Here is a 27997-nt window from a genome sequence, read left to right on the forward strand (position 1 = left end):
CAACATGGCGTCGGCGTGTTTTCAGGAGGAAAAGTCCTTTACTTGTCCGGTGTGTCTGGACCTGTTGAGAGATCCAGTGGCGATACCCTGTGGACATAATTTCTGTATGAGGTGTATTAATGGCTGCTGGGATCAAGAGGATTTGAAAGGAAAATATAGCTGCCCTGTGTGCAAGCACAATTTCTGTCCTAGACCAATGCTGCACAGAAACCCACTGATTACTGAAATGGTGGACAAGTTCAAAAGCACCCGTCTCCAAGCTTCTGATCACTGTTATGCTGGACCTGAGCACGTGGATTGTGATGTTTGCCCAAGGAGGAAACTCAAAGCTGTCAAGTCCTGTCTGGATTGCCTCAAGTCATACTGTGAAATGCATTTAAAGTCTCACAATGAACATGTTAAAAGACCTCACACCATGATTGATCCCACAGCCCAGCTACAAGAGAGGATTTGCCCTCGTCATAACAAGGTTTTGGACATATTCTGTCGCACCGACCAAAGTTGCATCTGCTATTTTTGCGTGATGGAAGATCATAAAGGCCATGATACAGTCATAGCTGCAGCAGAGTGGAGCCTTAAAAAGGTAAGTTGGGCTTGTATAAATATATTTCAATTTCATGTTGGTAATTTATGCTATAAGATCTTTTGTGTCATTATTTTTTTAAGATGCACAAAATGTAGGCAACCGTGTGAAATATTAGTTGAGTCTGTGTAGGCAACCACTGTTTCCCAAAGGCTAGGCTAAAGCCACTTTTATTCATCTTTTTCATTTTTCTATGTGTTAAGATAGAATCCACTAGGCCTATTCTTTTCAACAAGTCAGAGATTGTGGCATTCAATTCTCTTTTTTCTGGTTTTACTTTTGGTAATGATGCACTAAGAATTTTCAAGAAAATCATTGAATTCAAGATACGGTTTGTGGATTTGATTTTGGAGTGTTTTTGAGAGTTTGATGAGTGTGAAGTTAAAGCTTCAATTGAAACAATAGGAAATCTATAGGCTCTTATCCACTGCCATTCTTTTTGCCCGATTATCATCGACTTTGAAATTTCGCACCGAGATATTGTAGCCTGATAAACCAGCCTAAATGTGAGACTGGATGTGTAATTTAGTCTGGCCCCGATGAACGATACATCCGAAGATTGTTGATGAGAACAAGCTGTTGTTTTTCAACCCGTGCCTGTGCCTATAGGCCATAGCTCTGACCAATCAGCGATCTTTCTCGTTGATGTGCTTTCCCATCGTTGCAAGCTTCATCATCACTCCCTCAAAACCCGCCCGCTTTGATTCAAAACAAATCTCTGTGTTGTGATTGGTTTTGCCCGACTCAGGGCACAGTGTTCAAAATTTTGACCGATGCGAGGCTAGACGACCACTCACAGCCGAAAAATGTCGGCGTCCAGCGGGTGGCGCTGGTTTACTAGGCTAGAGATATTGGTCTGACCAAGAAGATAACGAATAACGTTTCCCAAACAGCCTGGTTAACCCTTTAGCTACCAGAAATTTTATAGAATGGGCCAAAATTCAAACAAGAATTCTAAGGAAAAATTGAAATTTTGGTCATATTTTAAATAATGTCAAATAACTTGAAAAGAAATGAAAAGTGTCAATTACAAGTTACTTTCATATTAAAGTAGAGAAAACACTTTCAAATGGCATATCATTTATGGATAATTAATTGTTCAGTATTCCCATAGAGTGCCTTTGATGTGGATTAAATGATAAAAATGTGATAAAATCCAATATTATCTATCTATCTATCTATCTATCTATCTATCTATCTATCTATCTATCTATCTATCTATCTATCTATCTATCTATCTATCTATCTATCTATCTATCTATCTATCTATCCTTCCGCATCCATCCATCCAGGGTCAAAGTTGAACAATGAACATGTGACAACAACAAATGTCGTTCACCCAGAAGTTATGTTTTCAAGCGGTATGGATTATATGCGATAACTGTAATGGACTAGCTAATAATGTTTGAACTAAACCATGCCAAAGACGTGTAAGGATAACCGTAGAAGTGTCCGTGATAGCAGACAGGACATGAATGGAGCTCTAAGGAAGTTTCCCCCCCAATTTGGCACAGGTAAGACGCGCCAGGCATCACCTAATACGGAATTGAAGTGCTACAAACACCACGTTGGTAGGCTATTATTGAAAGTTAGCATTCAACTCAACGTCTTCACGCAGATTTTTTATGAAGGACAACGCGGAGTAGTAACAGTCCTTGACTGCTTTGCCAAAGCTGACACGCAAAATGAGAAGGCCTATTGTTGCATGCTGCGCTTCCTTCACACGATGCGCCTGTTGCGCAGAGCTGTCGCTGTTCGTTGTTTCAGGAAACTAAGATAGTTGGATACCAACATATGGTTTGACTCTGAAAACACACCGAAGACAGTTTACATTTTTAATATGTAGCGTGTAGACATCGGCTGGACAGTTGTGTTTGCTATTTAGGACCATGGCAGAACCCATCACAGTTGAACACCATGATCTAAAAATAGCCTAAATAGTCATAAACATGTGCTGTTGACCATGAAAATAGATCGAAGAGGGTTGGAAGTTTTCATATTTAGTGTATATTGGTTGTAGAAACAGAATGGTTGTGTTTGTAGCCATCCAATCTCGGACGGCCGTCATTTGAATTGACGGCAGATTGCCAAGTCGCATAAAGCGGTGCATCTTGTAATAAAATCTAAAATACTGAAAAATAAAATAATATTAACATATAGTTTTTATACTGAAAATATATCGAGGAGGGTCTGTAATATTGAGCTAAAGTGTTTGAAAGCTGGAAAAGCTGCATGATGACGGCCGTTCAGCTATGAAAATATTCCGGCCGGCCGCGGCCGTTATGGTAGAGAGGCAGCCGGGCGTTCGCGGCCGTTTAGGTTGCCAGAGGGTTAACCCTCCTCCCTCGGTTTGCTAACGGTCAAGGCCGAAAAAGGCTGTGCATTTTCTTAGTTACAATAGAACGTCTCTGCTTAGACCACGTCAGTGCCTTGAAAACGCCTCTACCCAGGTCCGTTGGAACTGCTCGAAGATTGCTTCCCAACAGAGTGGGTGGAGTTTTCCCAATTTCTCCGGAGCTCAGAAACAATGTGCTCCTGGCCTGACTTGAAGCAATGCTGAAGGTATTGCGTCCCTAGGAGGAGGTGGCCTGGCTACCTATTTTCTACCCAGTACAGCTCGACACAGCACAACTTGGCTACCATTGTTTCCATTTTGATTAGTCAGGTAGGCCTACAGCACGACCGAGATGAGCAGGTCTTTCACTGCCTATACCCAGAATCCTGTGCGTCAACTCATCCTCACCAGTGAATCAAAACAGATCTGCTCTCTTGGAGTGCTATTAAGTTTGACACTGTATTACTATGATCTTAAACTCGAAGGCAGAAATGAACATTGTAGTATCCAAATATGATGTCGTTGATTATCTGTCGGCCTTTCGTTAAGTCAACTAGCCTACGTAAAGTAATGCTACATGACAACGGGAAAAGCGTAACTCCAACCATACTGCGGCTAACGCGGTTTGAAATGGATACCCAAACCAGGCCGGTTTAATAGCACCAGCTTAACACGACACGGCACGGCAAAGGACAGTCAACAGTGATTCAGGCAGTGGTTCATTGCTAACAATTCACATAAAATATGGACACTTCTATCAAGTCAATCCTTCTAGGTTTGGATTATGTCACCACTAAAGGTAACACCTTACCACCTTATTTTTATATCAACGTGAGTCTGTTGGGGTTGCAGATTCTCCACTAGCATTGTAATAACTTTTAGCCCATCAATCCAGAATATCACAAGCATCTTCACAGCATGATGCAACGTCATCACCACAATAAACCCGCCCTCATCACCTTAGACTCCAGCTATAGAATCCAGTCTGCTCACTGTTGTCCGCATCAGTACCCCTCATCATCATAATCACCATGGTGAAGCCCCCATCACAACTCCCATCTGCATCACCATCACCAGAATAGATAAAACTAGACTATTGATAAATTGTAATTAGGGCTGGGACATTAACGCGTTAATTAGATTAATTAATCACGAGATTTGATTAATTAATTTACGCGATTTAAAAAAAAATAATTACAGTATAATATAGCTACATAGTTCAGCATTAGACCAGTGGAGGGCAGTATTACGCCTGATGGTGAACAGCCTGCTGAAATTGAGAAGAGTTCTCTCTTCTTTTAAAAATACATAATATTTTTAGATGAAGCTTATTTGTTGTAATTATTCAAATATCATGTGATTTTTTTCCTCACTGTTCTTAAGTCATATATTTAAATGCAATTAAAATGCGATTAATTCGATTCATTAATTCCTAAGCCTATGGATTAATTCTATGACAAATTTTAATCAAGTCCCAGCCCTAATTGTAATCAAACTAAATTGCTTCATCCTATTCAAGTAAAAGTAAAAGCACCCATTTAAAATTCTCCTGGAGTAAAAGTTATATAGTAAAACTATATAGTAACTTTCAGTAAGCTTGGCCATCCTCCAATGTACACTACTCTCCAAAAGAGTTGTCGCCTATCCATCTGTTTGGAATAACAGCTAATAACCTGACTTTTCAATTAATCACTTGGCTTCAGAAGTCACTCATATGAAAGCTACAATCCTCCCGAATTAAAATGTATGTACAAAAATAAAGGTCATGCACCAAAGAAAGATTGACCCTTTATTGAACACAGACAGGGCAGATTTTCACAAGACAAAAGTTTTGTCGCCTATCGAACATAATGTGAAAATGAGCAGGTAAGTCACTTCAAAACACTTCAAACACGCAGATCAGGTGTCATACTTAATCACTGATTCACTCACACCTCTCCAGAAAATCAACTTTGGCCTTAGGTGTATGTTTAGGGTCATTGTAATCATGGAAAGCAACACAGTGAAAATCAATGGAGTTCAATGAGAGATGGTGACATATTCGCTATTCGTAGAGCAATACATGTTTAACTTCATGATTTAATCAATGATAAAAGCCCTCAAACACCTGCAGCATGCATGCAGCTCCTCATAAGAGCTGTATCTGTACCATGTTTCACTTTATGCACCATTTCTCTTTTTTCATATTTTTCATCTCCAACACCATATAGTTTTGATGCTGCAGTTGGTTGATCTTGGGATCTTGACTTATGAGTATGAGTCCCATTAGCCTTCATTTTTGTCAGAATTAGGCCTGACATACTCTTGACTGGCTTTTTTGAGACAGGACAGTGGGAGAAACTTCTTCACTTTGGTGTTATAGGTGAAGAATTTAGGTGCCTAAAGTCAAACATGGTACGGATACAGCTCTTATGTGGAGCTGCATGCATGCTCCTGGTGTGTGAGGGCTTTTATCATTGATTGCATCATGAAGTTAAAAATGTATTGCTCTACGAATAGCAAATATGTCACCATCTCTCATTGAACTCCATTGATTTTCATTGTGTTGCTTTCCATGATTACAATAACCCTAAACATACACCTAAGGCCAAAGTTGATTTTCTGGAGAGGTGTGAGTGAATCAGTGATTAAGTATGACACCCGATCTGCATGTTTGAAGTGTTTTGAAGTGACTTATCTGCTCATTTTCACATTATGTTCGATAGGCGACAAAACTTTTGTCTTGTCAAAATCTGCCCTGTCTGTGTTCAATAAAGGGTCAATCTTTCTTTGGTGCATGAAATTTATTTTTGTACATACATTTTCATTCGGGAGGGTTGTAGCTTTCATATGAGTGACTTCTGAAGCCAAGTGATTAATTGAAAGTCAGGTTATTAGCTGTTATTCCAAACAGATGGATAGGCGACAACTCTTTTGGAGAGTAGTGTATTTATTCAAGATACTTGATCTACTGTAACTTACATGATGCTATTACTCATCAGGAAATAGAACGAGGGCAAGTAGGAAAAGGCACCAGAGAAGACAGAGGAAAACTAAAGGAAAGAAAAACACCCAGTCAGTTCCTTGTTATCATAAAACCTGATAAGGTGCACACCTAAGTTTGACTCCTTGGTTTCCTTTGACCAGTTAAGGGTTTTAATATCAAACCTACCTACATGTTTTCCACAGCATCCTCTAACCTTTCATGTGTTCGACTGATTTTAATGTCATGTGTGATGTGCGTGTTGTATGGGTATTTTATACTGTTATGTATGAAGTGAATCTACGTATAGGCTAGTATGTGCAGTATATGCATGTGTTTGACCTTTTTGAGGTAATTGTTCAGACCACACATATCCTTAACTGGCTCATACCATGTTATATTGTCTCTCAGTTTCAACCCGTTAAGACACAGAGTTATAAATTAGTTACCATGATGGCAATGACCTAGTCGTAGTGCATTACTAAAGACCGCTATGTCAGAGTAGTGTAGTGGTTCACTTTTCAATAACTATTACCGCGTTCCACTGGTGGAACAGTGTGAATTATTTTGGGGCTACAGTACAGATGGTTGGACCCTCAATGAATCCCTGAGAATGTTAAATAAAGGCATGAGTCAAGTCAAGCAAGTCATTCCAGGCATTGATGCTTTCACCTGCGACTGAGTGTGTGTTTGGGAGGAGTCTCTCTCTCTCTCTCTCTCTCTCTCTCTCTCTCTCTCTCTCTCTCTCTCTCTCTCTCTCTCTCTCTCTCTCTCTCTCTCTCTCCTCTCTCTCTCTCCTCTCTCTCTCTCTCTCTCTCTCTCTCTCTCTCTCTCTCTCTCTCTCTCTCTCTCTCTCTTTTGTGCCATGTTGCAGCCGGGAACGTGAACAGGTCAAACCTGCCCAATCACATAACATTGGTTTTGGCCTTGGAGATTTTATCAGGATTCTTGTTTTCTTTATTTCTTTACTTTTATTTTTGTGAAGCACATTGAACTGTTTCTGTGTATGAAATGCGCTATGCAAGTTTAATGTCCTGCTTTGCCTAGAAACAGCACATCAAAACACAGCTTGAATGTGACAGTGTTCACCCTGTGTGATATTGTGTCACTATTCATATCCTAGGTTTTATGAAATTCAATGTACATTTCACTTGTTTTCTTCCAGTTTAATTGTACTTTCTCATGTGTATCCTATTAAAGCATGTGACAAACAGCTTAACTGTTTCATGGCATTAAAAAGCACTAAGACATTTCTGAGCTGCAAGTTGTGAAGTTAACAACTTCCATAGAAGCAGGAATGAGGGAAAAAAAGAAAGTAAGGCCCTCGATAAGCATGCCGTGAGCCTTAAATTACGCACGCCACCACGAGCGACCAACTGCATATGCTTTAAAAGCAGTCAACCAACATGCACAATACTGGTGGCATCACCCAAACGGCAGAGAGAGAGAGCAGCATTACGATATAGAAATTGGAAACACAGACTGTAAGGAAAACAAAGAAAAAGACGGACGAGAAGACAATAGGCCTACTGCTACTGCTTCTACATTTGCACGCTCCTTTCAGTGTGATGGGGAAGTATGATCTCACAATTTCGGTAATGTCGGACAAGCTCAATGAGACGCTCTTGGAAAGTTGCCGCCATTGCTGTTTTCACTAGAAACACTCACGTGCAACTGTGCAGTCTTTCTTACGATTGCCCTCTGCGATTTTGAAGATATCGCACGGAGCGCATGCGTATGGACTCAGTATCTAACTTCCACAAAAATGACATGAAATACGCATGTTAACGCGTTCATGCAAGAATCCTGCCAGCACACGCATATCCTGCAGATAGGTTATTGAGGGCCTTACAAACATTGGCCCTTTGCCAGTGCTTCTTTCATGTACTAATCAGATCTTAACATGAAATGAAATATGAAAGATGGATATGAACAGTTACATTTTACAGACAATGCCCAATTCAAATGTTACTGTTCAATCTGACAGTTTGCTGCTTTGATTTGTGTTGGTAAAGGAGGGGTTGGCGCAGAAACAACACAGATGCCATCAGATAATCCAGTTGAAGGAGAAGGAGCTACTGGACCTGAGGAAGGCTGTGGAGACTCTCAAGGTGAGGACTGACCAGATTGACCAGAGACAAACATAGCTTTTCACTTACATTTAGTTGAACGAAAACCTCCTTTGAAGAACCGCCTGTCTCATGTATATGTGTTTTCCTGTTGGGTTCCCCACCCAGACGGCAGAAGAGGACAGTGACAAGTTGCTTGCTGAGATAGAGCAGGAGATTGCTGAGCTGAAGAGGACAGATGCTGAGATGAAACAGCTTGCAATGACTCAGGATCCCATCTATTTCCTTAAGGTACTGTAGACCACATAGATAGATTTAATAGTTTTCAGTATTTGAATTAATTTTGTTCAGTGTATTTTGTTTCATATGTGCTATATTAAAGAGCCAAATCAAATATGTAACATATGGGCTTAAAATCCCCAATAAATTCAATATTTTATTTAAATTGATGGTAACACGTTTGTCTTCCAACAATGGTCTCTGCAGAACATTGTGTCCATTCCAGATGACACATACAACACTGTGTGGACCAGCAAAACCTTCAGATTCTTTCAACCTATGCAGAAATCTGTCTCTGCACTGAACAGACAGCTGGAGGAGAAATTAGATTTGATTGTCAAGCAGGAAGAAGGTAAGATATCTGCAGCAGGTTGGGTAAACTTTGTTGAAAAACCTTCAAAATGTTATCTATTTCTTATGACTCACTAAATAGGCCTATGTTAAAGTAATACACAGATACATAGAATGTCAGTCGTTAACACATGCTTCTGTGGAAGGTTGTTGACCACAGAGCCAAAATGGCAGAGCCTACTGTGAATGTCTGTGTCTGTATTGGTCTACAGATCATGATCCCCCAGTCAAAAAAGCAGATAGTAAGGACTGGCTGCCACCAAAGAGTAAGTAATTACAGAGGACCTCTTACAGCTTTTACTTTCATTCAGACACCATTGAGATTTGTAGTATCACTTTAACATGATTATAAGCTCAGTGCTCATGAGAAACTTTAACTCAGGTGTTATACCACACACGCATTGTACCCTGGGGTCATTTCACGTGAAATCAGACACTTTGGGACCCGACCGACACCGATTTCAATCATACTTGCTGTGCCTGTTCAGTAGCAAGGCACCCCAGAACTAGCCTGGTTCCTACCAGACCTCCGTGTGTGTGCTCTGGAGCCCCCTGGTGGCACTCCAAACACACACATCGGTCTGGGAGCATGTGGCAGGATTCAATTTCTGGACTCAAAAAATAATGCAGAGCATTTATCACTTCAATATCACTGCCAGCTCACATTGAGGAGTCACAGGTCATATTGACGCTTTAGAGATCAACAGCAAATGGTTTTGAAAGAATGTGTTGATATTGAAGCAATAAATGCTGTGATTATTTTTTTGACTGTAGAAATGGAATCCTGCTACATGCTCCCAGACCTAGTAGTGGAGCTCACAAAGCTGTGCGGAACTACAGGTCGGGCAAGAGCCAGGCAACCCCAGAACTGCATTTGTGTGAATCTGACACCAATATTAAGGGAGAAACAGACTAGGAAAGGTTTACATATGAGGGTAGGACACTATACATTCAGCATTGATTATATCAGTCAGTGTAAGTCACAAAAAGATGTCTGTGGCAGTGTTCGAATTATCCACCGGGCTTCGGGGGGGTCGGACTTTTTGCGGACCAAATGATGACGTCACCCCCCCCCCCCCCCCCCAAAAAAAAAAAAACAGATACCTTTTTTCTTGGAGTGGTAATATAGGCCTGCTGTACAGAATGTAATACAACAACAGAACGTGATGTGACGTGATGTGCAAAACAACAACAACTATTTGCAAACTGCCCGCTAGAGCTCATCATATGAATCAAGTGACCACGTTTGCGGGAAGATCACATCAAAGCACCCGTCTCAGTAGCCTAGGTGTTTCCAGATTGAGCTGTTTTGGATGAACATCTGCGAGTAAAAGTGGATATTGGACAGGGTTTTCATGTAGATTTGTGGCCATAGAAATAGGCCTAAGTAGAAAATAGTTTAGACTGGCTTGGTTTAGATGTAATGCCACCAAGCAGAGTTTGAGCATGTTTGGAGTGGAAATCATCTGTCACTGCAGTACACTGCCTATGTGCTGCGCGCAGTGAACTCTATTCGGCAACACCGTCAGGTTCAACAATCCAGAGCGAGCACGACACCGGAGAAAACTGATGCTCTGATTCAACCACCTAGTAGCCAAAGTTTCTCTCATACACACGGGTTGCTGCAACAAAAACGTATCCAATTTACAGTTGGCAACAACAAGCACAGACGCACAACCAACTATGCTGAACAAAAAAACCCGAGCCAACTTCAAAACAGCTATAGGTGGCTTTCCAAAAGCAAACTAGCAACTAACATTATGTAGGCCTAGTGAGTGACCACGGAAACACAACCAAGAACTTCGTGTCAAACAGAAAAGTGAACCCAATGACATACAGAATCAAGCTGTAAATTATCAGAATTACAACTCCCAAATTCCACATAGAGCTAGCTTGTAGCCCAATGTGTGCGCTTTACTTGAGATTGAAAAGTGTTATCAGATGCTAGCCTAGTCATGGAAAATACTGCTAGATGCTACATGACATGGCCTCTAACACAGTCAAAATAATAATTACTCCTATATTTGTCACGGCGGACAAAATGTAAAAATCCCATTTTCCTACCTTTCTGCTGCTATCCATTTGCCTCGCTAGACAGCTTGCTTGCTATCCATTTGCCTCGCTAGACAGCTTGCTTGACACAGCTATCCTTCTTGGTTTGTGGAGTCTCACTATCCATTTGCGCCTTCTTACTTAGTAAAATTATAATATTCCAATTATGCTTTAAATACATGATGAGCCTCGTCCTTTATTTTCTGTCATCAAGTACGCTACGTGTAGATTATTAGAGCAGTCCACCTCTTTCACTGAGACCCCTTGTGCATGTTGACTTTGATGGAATTCTGATGTGGGCTATCGTTTTTTTTCTCTCGTGGGGGAAAGGGAATTGGCGGTCACCTGTGTTGAGTGTTAGTAAGTTCAGTTCTTTAAAGTTGAAATCATATTAGTTTCATGTATATTTTTTTCACAAATCACGGGGATCCTTCACCTTGACTCCCCTCGCTCGCAGCTGTAACACATGTAACACACCGCGCATCAGAACCAACCCTGCCCATCAGTGGGTGCTGCCGAATGTTTTGGAAACTCTCAAACTGCGAGGATGTGAAACGTCCGCTGGTGGTACAGTCCATTGAAGGGGTGTTCCAAAAACTCATGTTATTTTGTTATTCATAGTACACATTCAAAATTACAAGTAACAAGACATTTTTAACATCTGATTTTTAACAATACCTCAATGTTTCCAGTACCCCCCAAAAGTGTAATTTAGTCCCATTTGGGGGGTATCGAGTCCCAATCGGGAGGGTCAAACCCCCCCGGTACCCCCCGTAATTCGAACACTGGTCTGTGGTGTTATTTGAAAGGTCTTTTCTGGCTCGACAAATTACACAACAGTATGGAATATAACAACCCTCAGAATATGAATTATGATAAATTGAAATATTTAAAATTGAATATCAAAAAAATATATTTTGAAAATGGCCAGTTCCTTGTCTAAACCTAGCCTGCAATGTCATGAACAACACCTAAAATGCTGGTGTTTGGTTCTTTATTCATTTCAAAGATAATGGGACTCAAAAATATGGCATCATACAGATCACCTACTAATAATATGGTAATCCCATAGTAATATCACACGACAGCATGTCTATCGGAATATGTGAAGGATGGAGATGGTCCATGAGGATGCAGGAAGTTCAGTTTCACCTCTCCAATGCTCGGTATACATTCCTCAACACATGCTAGCCACTAGTTGACATCATATATAGCTACAACATACCTTTTGATGCTTTCAACACTGCCTTCTCTGAATACTAAAAATGGTTTAGCTTCCACTGTGTCCATTGACAATGGGCAGAAGCTGTGTAGTTTTTGAGTACCTGGAATTGGGACCGATGAGGGTGCAGGGCTCACCAGGAAAATGCCCTTATGCCAGATGGCCTGTCAAGTCCTGTCCTTGACACTACTCTATTACTTCATTACAACTAATTTCAACCTTTATGTCCCATTGTCTCTGAAATGAATAAAGAACTAAACACCCCATTTTCAGGTGTTGTTTATAACCTTACAGGCTATTTTTAGACAAGAAACCGGCCATTTAAAAATACAAGTTCTTTTGATATTCAAATTTTAATATTTCAGTGTATCATAATTCATATTCTGAAGGTTGTTGTATTCCATGCGCTTGTGTAATTTGTAGAGCCAGAAAAGAGCTTTCAAACAACACCTCAGACATCTTTTTGTGACTTACACTGACTGATATAATCAAGGCTGAATGTATAGTGTCCTACCCTAAAATGTAAACCTTTGCTAGTCTGTTTCTCCCTTAATATTGGTGTCAGATTCACACAAATGCAGTTCTGGGGTGCTGCCTTGCTACTGAACAGGCTCAGCAAGTATGATTGAAATCGGTGACTGGTGACTCGTGTAACTGTTTGATCTCCACAGTATTCATTTAACATGCAGCATATTGTGGTGTTCATGTTCTTATTTAGGCCAATGTGATGTTAATGTTTCAGTGTCTGATGGCGAGGGTCATATTGCCGAACCAGTGACCAGAGACTTGTTGCACAGTAAGTTTGGCATTTGACAGTCACACAGAAATACACTTAAATGTGCACCAATAAAGGAAACACATGTTTTTTTCTTCTTTAAAGGGCAACACTTTTTTTTTTCTATCGCATCCTTATTAATAGTGTAATAGAATAGTGTTCTGCCCATGGTAGTTTTTTTGTCATTTGTAACACCGCAAAAATATTGGGTTTGAAACATCCGGCTATGTGGAGAACATGTGGGAAGTTTTGGAGAGTTTCTTGAAAGCCGGTACATCAGTCCACGAGAGTGCTCTTCCAGTTCGCTGGCTTAGTTAACCACACAATACTGATTTTCCTCACATACCCCTGAAACATTCACTACACCTTATTATAGCTGCTGTATCATACTTAATATATTAAAAATAATGTATCAAGTGCCGGCATTTACTTGCCTGTACACTCAATCACCCACTATCACCAAACCTGTTGCAATGTAAGTTTGATATTTGACACTCACACCGACATACACATAAATATGCACCAATATGTGGGTAAAACACATTTTTCTCTTTTTATTTATTTCTTTAAGTAGACAGTGACTGAATACTTTATACTGGCAATTGAATGTCTCAAGTTGAATCTTTGGCATTTGACACTTAGGCCTATACTAACTTACCCTTAATTATCTGCCTACACAATGGAATTATCTTTTCTGATTAGCTGATGGGGTGGCCATTAATCCCTTAGGACCGGTCAGGCATCAAGCGTACGACTAAAGCCGGGCATACACTGTGCGATATTTTCGCTCGTGGGTATTAAACTCCTGCTCACACTGCACGATGGAATTTCACTATTTAAAAGTTCACGTCTCACGACTCACGTCCTCAAACTATACGAGCCGACAGTCGGATGCGAGCCAAATGCTTCCACTGCGCGACGCAACAGGCATGTTTCCCCGGTCTGCAGAGGAGGGAACATGCGCACCTGAGGTGGAGATGAGGTCGCGCTCAACAGCAAATCGCACGGCTCTATTAATTTGTGCATGTGAAGTGTCAAATCGGGTCTTAGCACTGCTTTAACTGTGCGATCTACGCTCGAGCCACGACCAGGATTTCAAACAGTTTTGATTTTCTTGCGACCCTGCGATTGCGCAATCGTGAGGCGAAATCGCTTGTCATTACCCCATGTACACTGCACGATGCGAGACTCACGATAGACCTGCGATTGAGCAAGAAATCGGCCCGACTGCCAAAAAGTCGCATGAGTGTCAAATCATGGCAAAATCGTGGCAAAAGTCGCACAGTGTAAACCCAGCTTTAGTTAGATGCGCATGGAACCTTCGTTTGGAATGCCAACGGTATCTAAGGAAACCATGCACATTGTCTATGGAAAATTAAGTAAAAACAATGTCGGCATACCAAACGAAGATTCTAGACGCGTCTAAGTTAGACGCCCGCATAGCGACACGTCTATCTTGTTCACAAGATTCTGGTGCAGTTGCAGTGGTTCCTACAACTTTACAGACAGTAAGAGATTAAAAAAGTGCCCATACCGTAACGGCAGATACGCAGGATAACGGCCTTCGAGGTCGACCGGTTACACAAAGTTAATGGCTTGGCGGAAGCAACTCAGTCTCTGTGCTACGCACGTCGCCAGAGTTCTGAGCTGCCGCCTGGCCATTAACGTCATGTAACCGGTCACCTCGCCGGCCGTTATCCCTTACATATCCACCACAATAGACACTTTCTGTCATTTAAGTTATATACAGTAGATATACTTTACTTACAGTAGACTTACTTTACTGTGGCTGGCTTCACAGTGGTTGGACTTTATTGATTGTTTAGAAAATATTGTTCAAAATGTTACTTTTCAAAAGGGGTGCACTAATTACTGGTGTGCGCTGTACAGTTATACCCAGTGCCGATTTACATAATTATTACTATGTTCACTACTACCGCCCATGGGCGTAATTTTAGGGGGGGGCGGTGGGGACGTGTCCATACCACTTTCTAGATAAATCTAGCTTGTCCCTACCATTCTTTCACAGATATAATGTAAAAACACCATATCCGGACCACATGCGATTGAAATGTCCCCACCACTTTTCGAGCCAAACCTACACCTTTGCTACCACCATACATCGAAGTTTACAAAAGTGACTACGCACGTGACATGTAATGAGCAAATACTACAACACAATGACATTGATGGAGCAATTGTATTTGTCTAATATGTGATTGTAGGAATAGGAAATTATAATTTTAAATAAATGTCAATGTCTATTGAGTGGTCAGGAGTTAGTGTGCTAAATTTACAGAATTATTACCATCACCCCTTGAACAAAACCAAAATAGGTCATATGTTCATTCATTAATTAATGTATTTATTCTTCCATGTCAACAGGTTCCAGATATGAAAGGAAACACACTGTTCTGGACAGAAACAGGTTCACTCCTCTGCCAGGTACCCCACCAGTGTATCTACTGAATATGAAACCATCAGCAGGTCATTTGAACAGGAAGGAATTTGGAGAAGCATCATGCAGTAATCGATCAAACAAAACCATCATGCTTGTTGGTGCCACTGGATCTGGCAAAACAACCCTCATCAATGGCATGATCAACTACATACTGGGAGTTGACTGGGAGGACAACTGGAGATTTAAACTGATAGATGAAGAGACCATCAAATCACAAGCACACAGTCAGACCTCAGACGTGACAGCCTATCAGATTCACCCTACTGATGAATTCCAAGTTCCATATTCACTCACAATCATTGACACACCAGGCTTTGGGGACACCAGAGGAATCGAACAAGACATGGAGATCACAGAAAAAATCAGAAAGTTCTTCACAAATAAAAATGGCATTGATTCAATTGATGCAGTGTGTTTTGTAGTGCAGTCTGCGTTATCTCGTCTGACGCACACACAGAGGTACATCTTTGAGGCCATTCTCTCCGTGTTTGGGAAGGACATTGCAAACAACATCATCACTCTGATCACCTTTGCTGATGGCAAAAGTCCTCCAGTGCTGGAAGCCATCAAAGAGGCCAACATTCCATATGCCACAAACAGAGATGGGATACCTGTCCATTTCAAGTTTAATAACTCTGTTTTTTTTGCCAACAACACATGGGGCAGTGATGATGGTGGGGAGTTTGAACAAATGTTCTGGAAAATGGGGATGGCCAGCATGAAGACATTTTTCACTCAGCTAGGCAAAATGGAAACCCAGAGTCTGACCCTGACCAAGCAAGTTCTCCAGGAGCGCAAACAGCTGGAGGATATTGTTGAGGGAGTGCAGCCACTCATCAGAAAGGGGTTGTCAACCATGGAGGAAATAAGGACCACCCAAGCTATTCTGGATAGACACAAGACCCACATTGAAGCAAACAAGGACTTTGAGTATGAGGTAGAGGTGGAGAAATCTGAGAAGATCGGTATTCCACGTGGACATTTCATCACCAACTGCTTTGTATGTAACTACACCTGCCACTACCCCTGCAGTAGATCAGATGATGCTGACAAACACAAGTGTGCTGCAATGAGAAATGGAAACTGCACAGTGTGTCCTGGAAGATGTGTATGGAGTGTTCATTTCAGCATGTCCTACAGATGGGAGATTAAACGTGTGAAAGTGAAGAGGACATATCAGGAGCTGAAGAGTAAATACGAGAAAGCAATGGGAGAGAAGATGGATACAGAGACTATTGTGGCAAAGATGGAAGAGGAATATCACCAAGTGCAGGGAAAGGTTTTAGAAATGATGACCGATGTAACATTATCTCTCACACGTCTGAAAGAGATTGCACTTCGGCCAGATCCTTTGTCTACTCCAGATTATATTGACATGCTGATAGAGACAGAGAAAACGGAGGCCAAGACTGGATGTCAGCAACGCATTAGAGAGTTACAGGAAGTCAGAGATAATGCAGTTCTAATGCAGAAGGTGGCAGAAAACATTGCACTTGGGACAGAGGCATCAAAACTCAAAATGAGGACACCAAAAGCCAAGGCAGTAGTCAATGACTTTCTGAGATATTTTAAATTATAACCTATTTTGAATGTGTGAAGTATGTGACATATTCTTTCCCAAGCCAGTTATGAAATACCACCTTCACCAGTGCCAATTTTAATATTTGACTAATAGTTACTGTGTCATACTGTTCCTTATTATGACAAAATGTATTTTCTTCTATTACTTTTCCAGATTTACAACAATTATTTGCAATGTTTTTGTTGGTTTTGTTATGTTTACGGGTATATCTATAATTTAAGTTTTCATCACTTTTTAGTATCATAGTGTGTATTATGATAACTAGCTGATTGTTATCACATGATTCCATCACTATTGATAAAGTGATGTGTAAAGTGTAATATCATTTAACTGCTGAGGGGTGTGTTCACTGTTGAGGATATTAGATATAGAAGAGACAGCGATCTTATACTGGTGTCTAATGTCTAACTTTGGATACACATGTAGACACAGAGAACTCCAGGCATGAGGATTAATCTGTGGTCTTCCCTATTATGATTTGCTGAATTAATGTAATCATGTGATTTGTGTCAAATTAAAAGTTACTTTTTATTTAATTGCTTTGGGTCAAACTCTGCTTGGTGTTTATCCTCTCTTCAAACTGTTTTGATGACTGCATCCAGGGATATAGTCAAGTCCAAGGACGGGACTAGTCAACTTCTAGACAAGTCCAAGACAGGACCAATTCCAATTGGTCCAATTTATATGTAAAGCCAAAGTTGGCAAGTCCAGTGTCCAAGTCCAAGACAAGTCTGAGTGCAACTACTAGCGAGTCCAAGGCAACTCCATAGAAAAACTGACTTCAATCCAGTCTCAAGTCCGAGTCTGGACTCAGGTACTAGAGCCCTGATTGCGTCTATTATATTACATCCTACCTCCGATTGTGTATGCATGGTTAACACTGCTGTGTCTCTGAGTTACTGGACAGAAATGGTGTGTCGTCAACTATTCAAACTTTCAAGTTAGCCTACGTATTGCCCTATTGTGGCAGAATGTGATGAAAAGTTTTTTTTTCATATTCAGAGATAGATATATTCAATTCACAGTAGCCTGTTCAAACAATGCAATATGATGGAGTAATTTTTTTTTGGGGGGCAAGAGTCACCTTAAAGATGGCCTCTCAACGTCATTTAATTAATATTGCCGTGTTCCCAATTGTTATTGAATGTGTTACGCGTTGGTCCTGTTTTAAAAAACGTTCTGGTTGCTTTGTTTCAAGACGTTTTTGCAAGCTGGCAAGGTGGCTTGTGGAGAAACGAGAGAGTGTTCCGTGTTTCTCGTGGAAATGCGTCTCTGATTGGCTCACTCCTCCTGCTCTCAAAGAAACGTGTCTCTGATTGGCTCAGTCCTCCAGTTCTTGGAGAGAATGTAATGGGAAACAGAGTCGCCACTTCCCTGGGTGGTACTGCACTATAGGGGCGCCAACGGAGGCGTGCAGGCTCCATTCAGGGCTGTGCTCTTTCGACAGCGACCCCTAGGCGAGCTGCAGGCACGGAGCAACCGGAGTGAGCAGGCTTTATGTATGAGGCTTTGTGCTGTGTGTGTACCTGAGAGTAGCAACCAGCTGATAGCTAAGCTAAGCTATGTTTCGGGCCACCAGACGTTGCTTGTTTTGAAAACAAGCAGAAAAAAATTACTCGACATGTTTTTAGATAAATGGGTCGATATAAACCTTTGTGGGCAACGCCTTCTTTCGACGTGACGAAACACAGAAAGGCTTTCGTGATTCGCTCGTTTCTCTGCATTATTGATGTAAATTGGGAAACACCGGGAAACACAGCCAGGAGAGTTGACGCACCGCTATGAGAGCCTTGCAAGTGAGTTTAACTTGGGGTGACCGTCCGATCTTCGAAAGGAGTGAGTAAAACTGAGTTTTATCGGAAGTTGGCCTTTAAGCGAAAAAACTGAATTGAATTCTGCATTTGACCATACAGTAGGGGCCTATTCATTCAGCTGTATGGATGTCAGAGTGGTTCCCAAACTTTACCACGACACTATATACCTGTATACCGATACATTCAAGCCAAGGCCCCCCTTATGGGTCGTGCCACGCTATTTTTCTCTGTGTAACACCTTCCATAACCAAAACCATAGTCTTGGTCTGTGAGGCAGTGTCCCACTAAGGTATATAAAACATTAACAATAATAGTAGTTAAGAGATGCAGTAGATTATGCTGTTGAGAATATTGTTTAGCACACATGCACGTACGCACTTACGCACGCACGCACGTACGCACACACACAGACACACAGAACATCTATACTAAACCAAGGCTAGATAGATGTGATAGATAGATGTGTGTGTGTTTGTGTGTCTGCATGCGCGCGCACGCGCGTGTGTGTGTGTGTGTGTGTGTGTGTGTGTGTGTGTGTGTGTGTGTGTGTGTGTGTGTGTGTGTGTTTGTGTGTCTATGTCTGCAGTGGTTAAATTGGCACTAATTTTTATGTGTACAATTTACCACTAGAGGGGACCCTTTTAAAGTAATAAATGTCGTAGGCCACTCTGATGGTGGTAAAACACCGGTCTGCTATGAGAGCTACTGTTAGGTTGGCATTGTCATACACCGTAGGCTACATTAGCAACAAGGAGCAGGAGGATGAATGTTGCTTTGTTCCTCAAATATCACCTGATCATGGACTTCACACTTCATGTGAACACTGCTGCACACACAATCTCTACTAAACCAAAAGCAATTTTGCTTGTGTGTGTGTGTGTGTGTGTGTGTGTGTGTGTGTGTGTGTGTGTGTGTGTGTGTGTGTGTGTGTGTGTGTGTGTGTGTGTGTGTGTGTGTGTGTGTGTGTCTGTGTGTGTGTGTGTGTGTGTCTGTGTGTGTGTGTGTGTGTGTGTGTGTGTGTGTTTGTGTGTGTGTGTGTGTGTGTGGCTATGTCTGCAGTGGTTAAACAGACACTCATTGTATGTCTACATGAGGCACTCTTTAAAAAGACAGTTTGGTAACTTTACCACTAGAGGGAGCCCTTTTAAAGTTATCGATGACATGGGCCTACGTCTTAACTCTGATGGTGGTAAAACATCAGTCTGCTCCAAGAGCTGCATTGCCACACCGTACAAAAACAAAATAGAACAGGAGGATGACCTTGGCTTTGTTCCTGAAATAACACCTGATCAAGTACTTCACATCTCATTCATCTGAGCACTGCTGCATTTCACTGAACTGCAACATGCAGTGCTGATCGACCAGAGGTATACACGGATAAACTTCCTGCTCTTACCTCTCCCTACACCTCCATCCATGGCTGAAGTGTCCTTCAGCAAGGCACCAAACCCCACATTGCAGGGACTGTACCAATAGCCTGTAATATCGGTAAGTCACTTTGGTTAAAAAAAAGTGTCAATCAAGTGTAATGTAATAACAAAAAACATAATAAAACTATCACAGGTAAACATCACAGGTATGCACATGTAAACATCACAGGTATGCAAGGCGAGCACACTTCAGGGGTAAGTGAGGGGGAAAGCATAGTGATATTGGGATGTACACTCACCAGTCACTTTAATAGGTTCACCTTTCCAACTGTTTCTTGATATGAATTTCTGATCAGCCATCAGCTCAGTGCATTTAGGCATGCAGACATGATCGAGACAATCTGATGCAGTTCAAACCGCATCAAAGCATCAGAATGGGGAAAACAGTTATTTAAATGACTGAATATTTTAGAAAATACTGATCTAATGGAATATTCACACAACCACCTCTAGGGTTTACAGAGAATTTCTGATCAGCCAATCAGCTCAGTGCATTTAGGAATATTCACACAACCACCTCTAGGGTTTACAGAGAATATATACAGTGAGCAGCAGAGGACATGGAAGAGGTCAGAGGAGAATGCCCAGACTGGTTCGAACAGATACAAGGACTTTTTTGAATAAACACCCTGGACTTCATCATAAGCCTCCCAATGCCCTCTGGACCTCGTCATAAGCCTGCCAACACCACCTTAGTATTGAAATAAAAATAAAACAGTCTAATGCCCCCCAAATGGCAACTAAGCAGTAAGCATCACCTCCACCCAGCTGTATCCTTTCTTAATGTTCAAGTCCCAAGGTCACCTCCCGAGCCTCTCCCAGCTCTCTCTCCCACTCGTTTCCTGTCCCCCTCTTCACTGTACTATCCTAATAATAAAGATGAAAATGCCCCCCGCCCCGTTACAAAAAACCTTGAACTAGATGCTTATTCTGCATCCTCTCTTGCAATGCTGTCTTAATGTTATCATGGGGATGACTTTAAATAAAAACTCTGATGAAGTTTCGTCTAATGGAAGACCAAGTTCCCTTTCCCAAGTATCCTTAAGTCCTGGAAGGGGAGACTGCTGGGATGAGAGGAGGATATTATGTATTACTCTGATGAAGTTTAATATGTACCAAATATATTGGACATACTTCTTGTAAATGTTTTTTTTTCTATCTGTATTGGCCATGATATAGCCATAGCTGCTGAAATGGCAATAAATGTAATCAATCAATCAATCAATCAATCAATCAATTAATCAGACTTCTTGTAAATTCACGTCATTTTCTCTTATGTTCAGGTAGCCTATTTTAAGTTGTGTGTAGAGTCAGGGCCACTGGCAGCTTTGGCTGGGCCCTGGACAGTCATCTTAATGGGCCCTCACCTCAATTCTGGGCCTCCTCTCACCTGGGCCCAATGCATCTGTCACATTTGCTTCTGGTTGAGGCCAGAAAAGGCTGTGCCGAAGATTTAACCAAACATTTCCTATAAAGTATCTGCTTAAGCATATCACTGCCTTGAGCACGCCTCTACCCAGGGGCTCAAAGTGCATTGCCTCCCAACAAAGTGGGTGGAGTTTCTGATTTCTCTGGAGCTCAGAAACAATAGGTGAATACGACTTCGTTGCTGTCGATCAACATTGACGAAGCACGTGAGCGAGAACTTGTTGTCACGATGTGGGTGTTATTTACAGTCGGCCACAAATATGAACGAGACGATGAGCTCGCACCGGTTTGCTCTACTAACACACCACGTGTGAGGAGTGGGGGGACAGGCAGTGAGGAGGAGCTGAAGTGGGGACCTGCGCAAACTTGTGTAGAGGTGTGAGACAAGACCCATATACACACGTGAGTGAGTTGTTGACCAACCAGTTCATGGGCGCGTGACCTCAGAGGCAGTCCGCAGACGAGCGTTGAAGGGGATAAGCAACTGCAGAGGTTGCAAGATCTGACTGCAGTCGCATTCATCCCGCGATAGTTTGACACCATGTGACATGTCACCTCGTCAACGCAACATCACCGAAATTTTGAAGTTTGACAGGAAATCTAACAAGCTCCTGGCTTGACTAGAAGCTATGCCGAAGATGTTGCGTCACTAGGAGGGCGTGGCCTGGCGAAGTGGGTCCCAAGTTGGAGAGGGTTGGGAACCCCTGGCCCACAGTATTACTCACCTGTCACACACACACACACACACACACACACACACACACACACACACACACACACACACACACACACACACACACACACACACACACACACACACACACAGCTGACCAAGTTGGACAGGGTTGGGAACCCCTGGCCCACAGCATTACTCACCCATTATGCTGCACTTAGCAACTGACAACAGCAGGCATGCATGTGGGGAGACATCACACACACACACACACACACACACTCTCTCTCTCTCTCTCTCTCTCTCTCTCTCTCTCTCTCTCTCTCTCTCTCTCTCTCTCTCTCTCTCTCTCTCTCTCTCTCTGTCTCTCTCTTCCCCTCTCTCTCTCTCTCTCTCTCTCTCTCTCTCTCTCACAGAGACACAGACACACACACACACACACACACTCTATGTACAACGCGGGTATACGGAGTATACATTTCAGGGATTTCAGTATACCCACTTAAAATTGATTGATCCATTGTTTTGAATAGCACAAATATACAGTATACCCACTTCAAAAAATGCTCAAATATACAGTATACCCACCATAAAAAGTAGACTACACCACTGTGTATGCTACTTGTGTTTAAATCATTGAATGGGACCCTCATATCTACTGCATATGTTTCAGCTGTATGCACCAACCAGGTCACTAAGGTCAACGGAGAAGAATTTGCTGGTGATTCCAAAAGTCAAAACAAGGTGTGGAGAGGCAGCCTTTAGCTTCTATGCTTCAAAGCTTTGGAACCAGCTTCCAGATGACGTAAAAAATGCACCCACTATTGATAGCTTTAAATCTAGACTCAAGACAAAGCTGTTCTCAGATGCTTTCCCCTAACTTAAATTATATATCATTCTTATTTATTTGATTTTCATGTTTATGTTTATTTTTTATTTTATTATTATTATTTTTACCTTACGTTTTATCTTAATGTTTTAAATGTTCTTTGACTCTAATTTATTTCCTTCTTTCTTCCCTGTTTCCTTCCTTTTTGCATTTGTTAGTTTTGTGAAGCACATTGAGTTGTACCTGTGTATGAAATGCGCTATACAAATAAACTTGCCTTGCCTTGCCTTGTATGCGTCAGTGCGTGTATGTGTGTGTCTTTATTTCTATCCAACTATACCACATCTGGACACTGTAATGGCTATGTGTGCAGTGGATAAACACTGCATTGTATGTTTACATGAGGCACTCTTAAAAACTGCAGTTCAGTAAATTTACCACTAGAGAGAGCCCTTTCAAGGTTATAAATGACATACAGTAGGCCCACGACATAGGCCCCAAGGAGCGTACCCCACCCTTCGACACAATATGCACGTCATACAAGGAAATTGAAATTCTGGTTCACTCTGTCCCATGCAGAGATATAGACACACATACAGGACTGGTATTACATAACACAAGATACAGGACCAAGGCAGAGTGTAACAAGTAATAAAGGAATAAGACAAGTAATAGTGTTCCCACCAAAAAAGACATAGAGAGACAGGCCATAGACTGCATCTGCTTCCGCTGCATATATTGACATACCTATAACAGCATGTGGAGACATTTATCACACAGAAAAGGCTGCAACCAGTCGGCCAATTAAGAGAAGCTGAGAGGATATTGGGTATCCCTGTGAGATTTAATGCACTCTATTCCCACTGATGTTGTTTACTCAAGTCAAATCAAGTCAAGTCAAGTGTACTTTATTGTCACAAATCTATGTAACAGGGTTACAGGGTTAGCACAGAAGTTTGAAATTGTGTTTGACCACTCTCCAATGTGCAGTTTAAATAACATACAAGACATTGACAAAAGTCACACACGTAAACAATGTCCAGGAAAAACGACCGTACATTTAATGCGCTGCATCAATGAGTGAAGAACACGTGATGTCTATAATGTTTGTTCTCTTTCTCATGCTCTCGCACAGGAGGTCATGCATCCGGATTGGTGGAGCGGGTGGCGGGGTGGGGGTTGGATTCTGTTTTTAATTTACGTTGTGTACTGAGGAACTGTACTGCTTGTATGATAGGCCTAGTTATCATTGCACCAGTAGGTCGTATTTGGTAAGACAAAGTAAACTTTCAATAAAAAGCAAACATTTAATTCCATATGAATAGTCTTTTATTGGGGCAGCGCTTATTAAAAATTAAAGGCCATATAATACAAATAAAAAACCCCTGTCCTCTTATAGTATTCATGTCTTTGACAAAGACCCTAATTTGCCACTTGTGCCTCCAACTCGTGACGTACTAGTCAATGCTCCAGTTCGGGCATCGGAGGCACACCGCAATACCAGCTCAGTGCTACAGATACTGTAGGGCAGGGGTTCCCAACCTTTTTCAACTTGGGGCCCACTCAAAATTGTCAAAAATGTTCGGGGCCCACCTCTGACCCAATTAAGAATAAAACTCAAATAAATCAACAGCAACACTCCAAAATATGATTATTAATTTTGGATATTGATTTCAAGGCCCACTTGGAATACCTTCAGGGCCCACCAGTAGGCCCCGGCCCATAGGTTGGGAACCACTGCTGTAGGGGGCTTTGGGAGGAAGGTGCACCTACTAATGTTCTATGTCGAACTCTGCTAGTTGGCATCTGTTAAACTTTCTTGAACTGTTTCATAACATGAAAAAGATGATGAAACTTCCAAGTGCTAACAAGCAGGAAGAAGGAAGTTTTTAAAAGTCAAAGCCAAAAACTAGGCTCACTGCCAGTCCTTCTGGCATGCAAGTCAATCATCAAGCTGACATGAAATATGAATGGCACTCTTTGATTCCCTTTATGCTATGATGGGATTAGTCTCAGAAACCACACAGTAATGAATACATTCCTGCATGACAATAACAGAATGTTCCTCTGAGAGTTTGAGAAGACAATGCATCATGATCAGATTCAGGTTTCCTCATATGGAAATGAGCTGCAGGCCCAGTGCCGTCAACACCAGCCCCCACCTGACAAGCACCTGCACAAGGAAGCATGTTCACTCTTTCAGCATCTAAAAAAACATCTTTGTCATTGAAGTGAACAAGGCAGTGTGTTCTATCTGATGTTCAATAACAACATTAACAACAATAGCAATAATAATAATAATACAAAGCGGATTCCAAAAAAGTTGGGACACTTTGTATGTTGTGAATAAAATAAAAATGCTGGCATTTTCAAAACACCCAACATGTTAATAAGGTAGAGCATTATGTACCGACAACATATCAGTTGTTAAAGTCAAGCAGAATTATTGTTTTGAGGTAATTATGTTATCATTTCAAATTTGACCCATGCAACAAATCTCAAAAAAGTTGGGACAGGGCCAACACATGTTGTAGTAGTTGGACTATTTCGGTAATATAGAGTTCTGTGTAATCATTGCAGGAGTTATGAGATCATGACATACTCATCGTCAATAAGCAAACTATGACACTCCAACAATGACAGCTCTCGAAAAAATGACCATAAACACAACACTTGATTAATGCACATTATGCAGACATTAAACAGTGTTGCATGCGGAAAGCTCATTCTAGATGGACCTAGGAGACATGTGAAACTGTCCTCTGATTACAGAATGGAAAATATTTCATCCTTTTTTAAAATCTAGGAGTCATGCACCCTCCAGGTTATATAGAAAGTGAATACTTCAGCTTGATTTAGTTTTCAGTCTTAAAGAGAGCATATATGATGGTAAATGGGGGCAGAGGTGCCTTGGTTATGGTCATGTAGAGCATTAAAATGAATGTTGAATGATAAATACAGACTTTAAACAGCATGCATAGCTACCAAGGCATTATATTTTGGAGCACCGCCTTTAGATATTGCCCCATAACGGTGGCAAATGTCAATCTCTTCTATGTTCCAACAGTGTGGTTCCATCATAAGAGTAAACAGGTCACAAAATTGTTTTCCTGCAGTCAGGATATGCCACATATTAAGCATAACAAAAAGGTAAACAAGTTGAAGAACACACCTATCAGTTGAGCTGCTGAAATCATGTCTCGCACATCAAAAGATTTAATTTTTTAATACAATTATGCCATCAGTCAAAGTATTTAACTGTTCAGTCTCATCCCTTGCGTTGTGTTTAGTCTTATCCAATATAAAAAGCATTTTATTGGCCCTGTCCCAACTTTTTTGGGATTTGTTGCAAGGGTGAAAATTTAAATGACCACATAATTACCTCAAAACAATAATTCTGTTTGACTTTAACAACTGATATGTTGTCTGTATATGATGTTCTACCTTATTAACATATTGAATGTTTTGAAAATGCCACAATTTTGATTTTATTCACAAAATACAAAGTGTCCCAACTTTTTTGGAATCCGCTTTGTAAAAAAATAATAATAATAATTAAAAAAAATAAAAAACACAGTTTATCTTCACTTTTCATTAAGGTTCACACTGAATACTGTCAGACGAAGACTCCAAATATGATAGGTATAATTTTCTTTGAGAGCTTTGAGTTTTCTATGAGATTAATATTCTCTATGACTGAGAGTCATTTCGTTAGGGGGACTGAATCGACTGTTAAGAGTGTGGGGGTGACCCCTTCCATAATAAGTAAGAGTGAAGTGAAATGGTAATGTGGTGGAAGAATTCAGGTCAGGACTGTACTCACACCCGAGAGAAACAAGAGGGACATAATTGTCCTAATCATAGATGGATTTTACAGTGTAGAAAATACATGTGATATCTCTGTAGCTTTGCAAATATTTGTTCTTCTTCTGCTGATGTTCACAATAATTATTTAACCTTTGGGTGTGTTGTCTGGCTTTAACTGAATGATTGTTATTGATACTTATTATTAATTATTAATTTTACAGTTATACATGACATTATAATGTGTTATTATTCATAAAAATCAAGGTCGGCCGTGACCTAATGGGTAGGGAGGTGGTTTAAATTCCACTCTCACCTCTACACTTCTCTCTACATCTTTTCAAGTCAAGTCGGTTTTACTGTCAATTTCTTTAAATGTGAAGTGAAAGCCCCATTGGGAAACTCCAACTCCCATTGTCATTGTGACACAGCACACAAGTGAACACTGCACACTGCAAAATTGCATTCATGCATCACCCACGCAAGGGGCAGCCCTCAATGGCCCCCAAGGGAGTAGTGCGGCGGGACTGTACCATGCTCAGGGTACCTCAGTCATGGAGGAGTATGGGGGAGAGAGCAGGTTAGTAGTCTCCCCACCAACCTGGCAGGTCGGGAGTCGCACCGGCAACCTTTGGGCTACAAGTCTAATGCACTAACCGCTTACCCATGATAGGTCGTACAAAGAATTTGAAATTACGCTTCTTACATAGAAACGACATAGACATGGGTAGATGACGTGACGTGTAAATTTAGCTGTCGCAGGCTCTTAAAATTAAGTAAATTCATGCTTNCAAAATTGTCAATGCTTTAAATGATTAAACTAATGTCGTTGTGAAAAAGTAATGTGTTGTAGTGCTTTCTCAACTGACATAATTCACTTAATCATTTGTGTATTTGGTTATATGTTATGCTGTTCGTCATCTCCACTGTTCTGTTCACTTTATAGTCGCGGTCCCTTTAAGAGTTCCGATGACGTTTAATGTTGCCGGCTTTTCTGTCATGCGCGGCGCCATGTTTTCAGTCAGTTACAATAACTTAATAAACGCGACTCACAGAGTCTTAATGTGAGAAGTTGTACGGCTCGTTTCTTCGCCTTAAGGCAACTTCCACACTGGTGACCCCCGACGTTTGCTTACTGGACGTATCCAGATCGATAGACCGCCAACGCTGTGTCTCTCAAGCTCCCTGAGTTCTGGGAATCATCTCCTTCAGCCTGGTTCGCTCAAACTGAGGCACAGTTTGCCTTGCGTCAGATAACCGCCGACGAAACGCAATACTACTACGGACTCATGGACTCAGTGTTACGGGATCTGCCTTTCCTGTTTGTGTACCTGGACGACAAGTAGGC

At 41.3% G+C, this 27997-nt stretch overlaps 1 protein-coding gene across 1 annotated transcript; it reads left to right on the forward strand.

Annotated features, from left to right (window-relative positions):
• The first annotated feature begins 4 nt into the window (after positions 1-4).
• LOC134444284 (uncharacterized) lies at positions 5-27995 on the forward strand. Its single transcript, XM_063193636.1, has 8 exons — positions 5-583; positions 7896-7991; positions 8118-8240; positions 8436-8580; positions 8792-8845; positions 12596-12649; positions 15014-16563; positions 27807-27995. The coding sequence occupies exons 1-8, from the start codon at positions 5-7 to the stop codon at positions 27993-27995; spliced, it is 2790 nt and encodes a 929-aa protein (XP_063049706.1).
• Positions 27996-27997: the final 2 nt, after the last annotated feature.

Source organism: Engraulis encrasicolus, unplaced genomic scaffold (assembly GCF_034702125.1).
Source record: "Engraulis encrasicolus isolate BLACKSEA-1 unplaced genomic scaffold, IST_EnEncr_1.0 scaffold_49_np1212, whole genome shotgun sequence".
In the NCBI taxonomy this organism is placed as follows: Eukaryota; Metazoa; Chordata; class Actinopteri; order Clupeiformes; family Engraulidae; genus Engraulis; species Engraulis encrasicolus.

Coding starts and splice junctions, on each gene's coding strand:
- LOC134444284 (XM_063193636.1), top strand. CDS start 5: ATGGCGTCGGCGTGTTTTCAGGAGGAAAAGTCCTTTACTTGTCCGGTG. Junction 7,992..8,117: donor AGGCTGTGGAGACTCTCAAG/GTGAGGACTGAC, acceptor TTCCCCACCCAG/ACGGCAGAAGAGGACAGTGA. Junction 8,241..8,435: donor ATCCCATCTATTTCCTTAAG/GTACTGTAGACC, acceptor TGGTCTCTGCAG/AACATTGTGTCCATTCCAGA.